Source organism: Buteo buteo, chromosome 5 (genome assembly GCF_964188355.1).
Source record: "Buteo buteo chromosome 5, bButBut1.hap1.1, whole genome shotgun sequence".
NCBI classification, from domain to species: domain Eukaryota; kingdom Metazoa; phylum Chordata; class Aves; order Accipitriformes; family Accipitridae; genus Buteo; species Buteo buteo.
Window position 1 is genome coordinate 32,585,462 of NC_134175.1, and position 10,951 is coordinate 32,596,412.

General features: G+C 40.6%; 1 protein-coding gene across 1 annotated transcript in view; it reads left to right on the forward strand.

The window, feature by feature from the left end:
• STK39 (serine/threonine kinase 39) overlaps positions 1–8,767 on the forward strand; it is a 109,044-nt gene extending 100,277 nt beyond the window's left edge. Inside the window, exons 16-17 of the mRNA XM_075028530.1 lie at positions 2,006–2,070; positions 7,280–8,767. Coding sequence (XP_074884631.1) covers positions 2,006–2,070; positions 7,280–7,354 — 140 coding nt within the window. The 3' untranslated portion in view covers positions 7,355–8,767. The remainder of the gene's footprint in view (positions 1–2,005; positions 2,071–7,279) is intronic.
• Positions 8,768–10,951: the final 2,184 nt, after the last annotated feature.

Consider the following 10,951-nt stretch of genomic DNA (forward strand, 5'->3'; position numbering starts at 1 on the left):
ACTAGCTGGAGAATTTGTTCTTTCTTTTTAATTTTTTTTTTAAGACATGTTTTATGGCAATTTGGATAAGCCAGAGCTGCTCTTGAGTGCATGATCCTATTTTATAGATTTTTTAAGACATAAAAAATTGAAGCTATTCTACCCTGGCTTCAGGAGCTGTGAGGCTGAACGCTCCTTTTTGCCTATGTATGAGGTTCTAAGTATTAATTGTAATGAAATGCATTATCTGTATTTGCGTGTATTTTATCAGGTAGGAGGTCTTGCAATAAAATTGACTTATTGATTGTGGAAGTGAATTGTGTGATTAAAATAAAAATTGTTTGTAATGACTAGAATAAAGAATATTATGAATAATGATGCTTTAAAAATGGAAAGACTTTCTGTTGTAGTGCCTGTAGTTGAGTTCATTTAACTGTGAAGATTAGGTTTTTTCTTTCCAAAAACTGTTCTCTACAAAATGTACCTTATTCTTGCTTTTAAGGCTTGTTTTTAGTTTCAGACACCCTTTCATCCCTGGTCAAACTTGTTACAGGTGTATAAACAATCCTTGGTGCCATTTCAGTGGTATAAAGAAAATAAGACCCCCCAAAATTTAATTTGCATTTAACAGTGGTAGATTGGCCTAATTGTTTACTTCTCTAAATTCCCTTGCCAATTACTATACTTCCCACTGAGGCCAATTTCTGCTACTACACAGTGAATCATATATGATCAGGCACAGTAGGAGTGAAAATTTTATCTTTGTGATGTTAGAAAATGGAGGAAGTAGGAACCTGAGTTTGTAGCAGTAGGACATTCAACATGCAAATGTTTGCTGTATGTCTTCCATGTTATGAAGTCTGTGGAAAGTATTATTTATGGAGAACATCTGGTTTCTTGCTTCTCTGCTTTATGGTACTTACCTACTCAGTGTACTAAGAAATGTCTACTACCATTTATTTCCTTTTCAAAATCTTGTCTAATCAGCTCTGCCAAGTGTGGATTCTTTATCTCATGCTGATGTCCTGTTGATGACACCTTGTGCTCATAAGTCAGTCTTGAACAAAGGCTCTCAATGGTTTGGTCTTGAGTTAGCTCAGGATCTATGACTGTGCAAAGCTGCGGAGCAAGTTTAGTAAATGTACAAAGCTGAAAGCAGCCAATTTTTTGGTCAAGATTAATGGTGGCAATATTGTAAAAAAATAAAAAGTGTGACTTAGGTGTTTTGATACAAAAAGGGTTTTTATCTTCCTGCCTCCTCCTCTGTTTTCAATTATTCCCTTCCTGCTACTTCTGTTACAGCATGTAACATCTTCTCTGGACACTCGGGCTCTGTAGATGTAGTTAAACTGTTTATTGCTGTTAAATCACAAGTCTTGGTCATGCTTGCTGAGAGAGTAGTTTGAAGATCAGCTCCGTTTGTACCACTCTCTTATTTTTATTCATTTTTCTTTTGGTACTGAGCTGTAACAGATCACCAAGAGTCTGTGTGGGTACTAATGCCAGCTCAAAGAAGGGACAGAAGCACACACATCAAGCCAGGAGAAATGGAAGTTAGAGGGGACAGTGAGCTCAGCCTTCTCCTAGAAACTTGTGCTGATGGTGGCCCTGGCTATAGTAGAAACATGATGTAAATCATGACAGCCATCAGCTTAGCCTTGGCTGCGTGATTCTCCCATTTTCCTTGCACTTGCATTTGTGTGATTGTTAATTGTTTTTGGAATAGACTAAGATGAAAATTAGTAGGTTTTTTTTCCTGTCATTTTGTTTTCAGGCAGATTTTTTCCCCTGAATCAGTTCACAGTCACAAAGTATCAGTGACTGCAAAAGAAAAGAGGCAGGTTTTATGGCAGCCTAACTGCCCTCTGACTTTCAAATGACAGCTAGAGTGTGATTAAATGATTCAAGTGGTAATTTACAGATATGTATGTGTGTAGAATTAAGTAGAAGATTCAATATGAGGCTTGATGTCGTGTTGCATGCAATTTTCTGTAAATCATATTTTTTTTAATACTTTATTTTACAGTTGCTGCTAACTTACAGAAGATAGTAGATGATCCAAAGGCCTTGAAAACATTGACTTTTAAGTTGGTAAGTAAAAGCATATAGGGAAGAAACAAACTAATTATCACAGTATTCATACAGAGTCTGGATTTTACCTTTTTTACAGCTATTTTGCTGAATAAATGTGTTGACAGGTAAGATGATTGAAATTGCCATGTGTGAGAGAAAAAACCTAAACCCTATTTTGACAGGACATTAGGGATATGTACAGTCATACAGCTCCATAACTGTTCAGGGGGAAGGAGGTTTATTCACATGAGTTCTGAGGAAGTCTGAGGTTTAGGTGAGAAACTGCAGGGAGAAAACCCCTGGAAAGAATTGCAGAAACAAGTAAAGCAGAGAAAACGGTAGTTGTTAGGTTAAGTCCTCTCCACTCCCACTCTCTCAGCTCTGACCTGGCTCTGGTAATGGACAATTTGTTCCAATCCCATTTTTCCAACATCTGCCCCCCTTTTTCTTGCATGCAGGTCTCTCTCTCCACTGCTTGCTTCTCTTTAGTTCTTCCCTTCAACCTTCTTCCAATTGACCATCCACACTTGCAAGTTGATCTTGCTCCTACTGTATTTCATTACTATTTCTCCCTTCCCACCTCTTTCTGTCTAGTCTATATACAACATTAGACCCTGGTTTTTGGCCTGGGACTGTTTTCTGTGCTGCATTTTGTGTCCTGGACCATGGGTCCTAATTTTGGTTGATTTTGATGCTATCATGATAGATCTAATTTAATATTAATAAATTTACATTGCAAAAACTCAATTAATAATTGATGTGCTGTGTTTTTACTTCTTGCTAAAATTAAGTTGAAAAATTTACATACCTAAAGCTATTGAATGATTAGCTACGTAAATACCAAACTCTTACCAATCAGCTTTCAGCACCCCTTGCTGAGAGTGACTCAGCCGCCTATGAAAGACTAGATTGAATGTCTGTTAGATAAGCAGGTCTCCAGAATCGGAGCTTTGTTTATAAAGGCAGCTGCTTCAGATGGGCTGTAGAGTGCCATTTTTAGAGAGTGACCTAGTTGATGATAATGTATTAGTTCAGGATTGTTCTTCCCTTGTCATTTTTTAAATACAGATTTGAGTAGTTTTAACTGACCAAATCATTTGGACTTATTTTTTTTCTACAGTCCAGTAAAATCTCCAGAACTCTACACATTTGTTTTGAGAAAGGGTTGGAGTGGGGGAATAAGGACATGTGACTCAAATTGTTTTGTTTCTGTGGCCCTTACTATCTAAATATAGCTTAAAGGCTGATGCTTCTCTTTTTGCAGCTGATCTGTGTTCTCGCTGTCTAAACATCTGACTTAGCTTTATTGTGTAGTCAATGGCATCTCACCATGAGCATTTAGATACATAGATACTCCAGAGGGTCTATAGAAATCTGAATTTCTAGGTCACACACTTAAAATAGAGGCTTGAGATTCCAAAATGTAATATCCCATAGTATCCAGTTAATGTTTATATATGTTGAAAACAAATCCACTTGAAAATTTAGGTTTGGGTATTTCTGTGATTCAGCTGGATTTATTGCTGAGGTGCAGTCAATGTCACGTGGTATTTCAGATTCTGGTGAGTGAATGCTTCTATAATACTACTCCTTACCATAATGAGAATTAATAGACAATCCAAAATCAAGGTCTTTGTCCCTTTTCAAGGTAAGTTCCATTGGCTAGGTAACAATTCCTGAGGTTAATCTTTAACCTAGGTTTCCTGCATTAGTTTCCTACTTCCCAGGTAAAGAACATAACCACAAGAAGTATCCTAACTTATTCTTACCCTTGAATTAATTTAATATATGTTCCGTTCCTGCCTGTTTCTATATTGTGTAGCGGAGTTGCTAAATGAATCGTTGCCTACGATAACTCTGTCATTTGTTTGTATGCCCTACTGCATCTTTGTTACTTCTTAGCAAGGTCTCACTGAATTTGAGAGCACTTGTATGCAACTTGATTAAAACATACTTTGTTGCTAAATATTTCATGGGGATTCAAAGTCTAAATGTAGTTAATCCAATATCCATTCAGAGAAATCAATTGAAATGTGCTCTTTAGTCTAGGATTAGTTACTACTATTTGTGGGTGAGGAATCTGGTTAGTATCTCACTGCTTGCAGATTGCTTTTGCTGGTATTTTGCTGGTATATAATATTTCTATTCAAACAGCAAGCATTTTCATCTCTGGGGAAAAAAGAAGAACTTGTGTCTTAACCGTTTTTGTCTTTAATTATTGCCAAAATGGTAAAGAAAGTTATTAAAGTGAGCTGCCTGGATGAATCTGTCTTTAAGGTTGTGTGGTGGATTAACCCTGGCTGAACGCCAGGTGCCCACCAAAGCCGTTCTATCACTCCCCCTCCTCAGCTGGACAGGGGAGAGAAAATATAACAAAGAGCTTGTGGGTCGAGATAAGGACAGGAGAGATCACTCACCAATTACCGTCATGGGCAAAACAGACTCAAATTGGGGAAAATTAACTCAATTTATTACAAATCAACCAGAGTAGGGTAATGAGAAATAAACCCAAATCTCAGAACACCTTCCCTCCACCCCTCTCTTCTTCCCAGGCACAACTTCACTCCCAGATTCTCTACCAAGCCCCCACAGCGGCACAGGGGGACGGGGAGTGGTGTTTACGGTCAGTTCATCACATTTTATTTTCTGCCGCTTCATCCTCCTCAGGGGGAGGACTCATCACACTCTTGCCCTGCTCCAGCGTGGGGTCCCTCCCATGGGAGACAGTCCTCCACAAACTTCTCCAATGTGGGTCCTTCCCATGGGCTGCAGTTCTTCATGACCTGCTCCAGCGTGGGTCCCTTCCACAGGCTGCAGTCCTTCAGGAGCAACTGCTCCAGCGTGGGTCCCCCACGGGGTCACAAGTCCTGCCAGAAAACCTGCTCCGTGGGCTCCTCTCTCCACAGATCCACAGGTCCTGCCAGGAGCCTGCTCCAGCACGGGCTTCCCATGGGGTCACAGCCTCCTTCGGAAACTCACCTGCTCCGGCGTGGGGTCCTCCCCAGGCTGCAGGTGGAGATCTGCTCCACCGCGGACCTCCATGGGCTGCAGGAGGACAGCCTGCCTCACCAGGGTCTTCCCCACGGGCTGCCGGGGAATCTCCTCCCCCTCCTTCTTCACTGACCTTGGGGTCCGCAGGGTTGTTTCTCTTACATGTTCTCACTCCTCTCTCCGGCAGCTGTTTTTGTCTATCCCAACTTCTTTTCCTTCTTGAAAATGTTATCACAGAGGCATTACCACTATCGCTGATGGGCTCAGCCTTGGCCAGCGGTGGGTCCGTCTTAGAGCCGGCTGGTATGGGCTCTCTCGAACACGGGAAGCTTCCAGCAGCTTCTTACAGAAGCCACCCCTGTAAACCCCCCCGCTACCAAAACCTTGCCACACAAAGCCAGTACAGGTTGGATCTCCCTCTTGCATATTTTTTTAACAATGCATCTTTGATCTTATAATGATGTCATTCTACAGAACATATAGAGTATTAAACCTCCCTTAGCTGACTTGGCTAACACAAAATGATGACTTCTCTGCAGTTATCCAGCTGTCCACACTTTGGGAAGCAGGCTGCTTTAATACACAAGTAATCTTGGCAACACTCAAGGAAACACAAAATTATTGCGCAGCATAATTTGCATTTTATGTAAGTTTTTTTCATATGAAAAAGGGAGGAAAAAAACATTAATGAAAGAATGCATTCAGTCACTGAACAGTGAATTGCAAATACTAAGAGCTTTTCTTGTATGTTGCAATTTGAGTATAGTAGTTGTACTTATGCTAAGCACAAAATATAAGCTAATAGGTTCCAGGTACATTAGATATTAGACAATATTTATTGAGAAGGAAGGCATTTAAAAATCTATATGCATCTAGATATGTTACTTAGCATAGCTTTGAGGAGATTGATAGCTAGCTAGAGTGTAGAATAATGTTAATAGTATTAGCTCTTTTTATCATGGTACTTTAAGTGCAAAATTCAAACTCTATTTATTTAGTAAATTCCTAATCCAAAAAACATTGAGATATCTTAATAGTAACTGATGGTGATGATCTCAGACCTTTAACTTGCAGCTTCAGTGGAATAAGACCTGTGAAATACTCTCTGAAGAGAGAACTGCTTTCTGTCTGATCAAAGTAAATTTGAAGGAGTAGCCTGACGTAATGCTTCCACAAGTACTGAGTGAGTTTATTTTTGGTCATGAAAGCTCAATGGATAATGTCAGTCAGTGCACTCGAAGCCTGAGAGCTCTTTTCCTTACATTGCATATACACAAACCAGTTCTACTAAAGGATTCAACTGCTACTAATGCATAAAAGGATCAAGAGCATTTTTTAGGGTGAACCCATTGTTCTGATGTTTTTTTGGGGGATATGCCAAAGGGTCTGAAGGCATCTGTCATAAATAATGTACCATTACATACTATTCATCCAATTGTATTACTATTTGATTTATCTATGACATAGGTGAAGAATGCGTAAAAAACTTTATTTAAAATGTAGTCACTTCTGTCCTACAGAAGCAAATTTTGTCTTTAAAAATCAAAATATAAAAATGTTTTGCCTAGAGCGTGTGTAATTTTTTAAAAGCAGACCTAGAGTAACAGTTCAGTCCCTGAGCAGGGTGGGTTTATATTCTTACTGTTATTTGTGAAAAATGAACTGATTACTTGTGCCAGTTTGTACCATGCCAGACTTTACTGAAGAAACTCAACTACACAATTTTAAGTACTAGATTGTACTGTCAGAAAGGAGCTGTCCTTTTGCAAATATTAGTATTTACTCTTCATAGACTGCTTCAATCTTTTGTTTAAAAATTCAGTAGATTGATATTCCAAACAGACTGGATAACTGGACTCATGAGACATTTGGTGTCTACAGCACAACGGTAAAAGTATATTCTATACATGTAGGTTATTTGTTCTTCATGAGTGAGAACCGTGTGCTTATATGAAAAAGCAAATTTGGCTCCAATGTGGAAAGGTTGGGTTAAAGAATTTGGGTCTTTAAGTGTTCATTTCCCAGTTTTTTTTTTCACAATTTTTAATATTGATTAAAAGTTTGCTAAAATTAAGGATGCAGTTGGCTAACACCAACAGAGGATACACCAAGCAGTCTGAAAGCTTTCCTTCAAGTAAGCTGTTTGCTGACTAGGTAATATGGGGAGAATTTATAGCCTGGCTGTCAAATCCTCCTTTGTAGCGTGATTACTAAACTTTTCTGTTTGTACTTGCAGGCCTCTGGCTGTGATGGCACTGAGATTCCTGATGAAGTGAAACTGATTGGGTTTGCTCAGTTAAGTGTCAGCTGATGTCTGTCGCTTGACCCCAAGCCGAATTGTGAGATTGCGAAGAGGCCAGCTTAGATGCAAAGGAAAATTAATGCACCATACACTGAGTTCTGCTTCATTCTCTAGCAATTCACAAATTCAGAACAAGCAAAGCCCACAGCTACACCGCTGCTGCTAACATTCAAAATGCTACTAAATGTCTCTTAGCAGTTGATTTGGATTCCCCCTAAAAAAGCCTGTGGAAATGCACTCAGGTGGCTGTATTTATTGGTTACAAAAGGAATTTTCTATCAAGCTTACTTCTTTCATAAACTTTGAGTGATACTATTTTACCTGTACTTGTGGTTGATAATACTGCCTCTGTTCTGTTACATTTAGAAATTAACATAAATATAAAAGTTAAGAATTATTAGCCAAACTTGAATTCTGGTTTTAAAACTTGACTGTGAATTTTATTTTTCATATATTTATGCATTACACATCCTAGTAATAAGAAAATGATTTGACTTGATCATGTGCTATTTGCAGTTAATCTCCCATTATTTAAAAAAGTTTCAGGTATATCTTTGAAGTATTTGGTAACTTCTAGGGGGTTTTTGAAATTAATTAATTAGGCATTAGCAAGCTTTTGTTGGTTGTGTGTCTGAAAATGAGTCCACAAACTGATTGTTAAGGGAGTAGGAGGTGCCTTGCAGACATTGTTTTAAGACTGTGCCTGAGGCTGCTTAAATAAATAATCTCCATTTTCTAGAAGTACCATACATATGGTACAATATATAAAAAATATATATAGTTATCTGAACAAGGAGGGGATATATGGTAGTAAAGGTGTTAGAGTATTTTGACTATGCTTTATCGGGGGGTCTATGAGCTAGAACTACTTTGAACTGTTGTCATTAAGGTAGACTGCTTACTGTCTCCATCTCTGATCCAACTTATCCTTAATGATAGAAACCGGTTTCATACATGTGATAAAAACTTGAAGAATGGAACTGAAGCTTTACTTGATGTTCTGCAAAATACCAAGGTGGAGTGAAAATAATAGGGCTTTGTGCAATGATCAAGTAAAACTCTGTTACAAAGAAAACACTTCTGACCTAAGTAGTCTTATGCTTAACCTGTGACATAGATGTTATGGAGCTAGTGAACCTTAGACAGACTTTCAAATTTGGAGACGTGTTTCTCAGAGGTTGCAATTTAAACTACTTCCTAGCTAATCCTAGATAAGCGGCAGCTCTTTAATGTACTGAAAATGGCAAATATATATTATTAAGAGAAGTTATTTATAATGCCTTGTCATAATCGTTGAGGTGTTCTTAGAGCCATTTGCATATGACTCAATGTAATCCCATCCCATCCTACTGTTTACATGATGATTACTCCAAGATGACTGCAAAGGTTAAAAAAATAAAATGAAAATAAAAGTGTATTGCACAGACATACTTGTATTTTGAATTTCCGTGCTCTGTGTGCATTTTGATGGCTGTGGGGCAGGGTGATGTTATAAATGTCTGCTACCCTTATTTAGTTTACGAGCAGCACCTGGGGGAGGAGGAGGGGAGAAAACAGTGCTTGCTTGCTCATGGCAGAGGGCTGCTCTTGACTTGCTTGCTATCCAGTTCTTTGCAAAAGCCATTTTTAAGACTCCTGAGGTGTTTGTACTTCAGGAAGTCATTCGGTTGTTCAGGGCAGGACCTGTGTGCCTGTGGGATAGTGCTTTGTGTGGGGAAGAGGGCGAGAGAGGCCCAGGGCAGGGCCAGGGCGGACACCTGCTGCCCCCAGCCCAGCTGCGGGGCTGGTGGCCACAGCTGAGGCTGGTTGGGGCAGTTCCGTCCCTCCTCGGGCCATGGGTGCCCTCGGGTCCCTCAGTGCGGGGAGCCCCAGCCCTCGGGGGGAGGGTTTTGCAGTGGGTGAGGGGCTGGGGGCTGGGGGCTGCACCGTGTGGTGAAAGGGCGCTGTGCTGCGGTGGGGCCGGGCACGGCCTGCAGCCAGCTGAAGGCAGCGAACAAAAATGGTAAGTGTGCCTTTCCTCGGTGACAGAAGTGGCGTGTCTTTCCTTAGCTTCGGGGTGTCTTTGCAGGCGCGGGTGTGGTATTATTGATAATGTGCTCTGTATCTCTTCCACGTCGAGGGTATCTTACCTCAGTGCCCTATAATGGGCTGTTTATCTCTTGCCTGACTTTGGTTAATGCTTTGTCTTGGCCAGCTTGCGCGTGCTTTGCTGCGGGCTCCCTGGGGCTGGCCGGCGAGGAGCCGGGCAGGGGACTTGTGGCAGCCACCAGCAGCAGCGCGGCGAGGCCGGGGAGCCTCTGGCTTGGCTGTGCTGGGCGAGAACAGAAGGCACTGCATCGCGTCTGATCTGGGGAGCGGGTTGCCATTTGGCGGCTAATTATTCCTTGGCAACCTTTGTGTTGGAGTAAGAGTAAATGAAAAGGTACCTTAAGCGTGCGTCTACCAGTGAAACAGTTGACAACCTGCAACAATGTGATGGCTACTTGAGCAGGACCTGAAGGAGTTAAGTTCAGAGCATTGCTGTAAGATTATTTTTGTTGCATACATTATGTATGCTTCTCAAAATGTTGCACCAGTATTGACTAATCCACCTGCAAAGTAGTTAGCTGGTTAGCTTTCTTTTCCAGGCGAAGAAATGAACGTTCGGGAAAGCTTGTTGTTTTCGCAGATCTATAAAAGAAGTGGGAATACATAGTTGGATGAAAATTGTGTTCCACTCGCTGTACGCCTCCCTGAAGGCTGGGGAAAAGGTGTCGGGGTATGAGTAGCAACTGTCAAAAGCACTCATCTGCTGTACTGGTTGGGGCTGCAGGAGGTACCTAAATAAGGAAGAACGTAATGCTTTAATTGAAGCAGTCTGCAGTATTGTACCAAGATAAAGCTGTAACAGTTGTTGCTCACTTACAGTCTGATGCAGAAACATGCCAATGCTTCATAGAGCTTCCATGGTTCAGTGAGACAGCAAATTCATACAGCAATGTTATCGCAGCTGTGTTGGTGCTGCTTTTTTAAATTTTTTTTGCTGCTGTTAAGGTATTGTGAATAAATACAATGTGAGCAAAATTAGTTCAGAAGGGCAATGACCTGAAAGAAAAGGTAGTTGCAGCTTTAGTGTCTGTTAAAATGAAGTTCATAAGTAGTTTATTGTCACAGCTATATACGGGTGAAAAAGAGGTAAAAATATACAGTAGGTTGCAGTAGAAAGCAGTGTGCAAGTGATGATAGAGTAGAAATAGCCACCAAATGTAATAGGCATTTGCTTCCTGAATACTATATTCACATCCTCTGTTGAATAACAAGGGAAAAGAGAAAACCAGCAAATATTCATTTATTTGTGTTTACATGAAAAGCATTTGGGAGATGGGTATTAAAGAAGTGGGGTTCGATCTGGGCGTGTGGTGTTAGTCACACCACAGTTCAAGCCCTAGGTTTCCTGAAGCAGAGTCTCAGGCATCGAGTCTCATAAAAATAAATAATTTAATAGAGTGGTACAGCGGCAGGATTTGCTCGAGCTGGGTGCCTCCAGGGCAGGACCCCAAACAAGGAAATCCCTGGGCAGCTATACCCTTACAGACTATACATCTGCCCTTCATGCGATCTCCACAC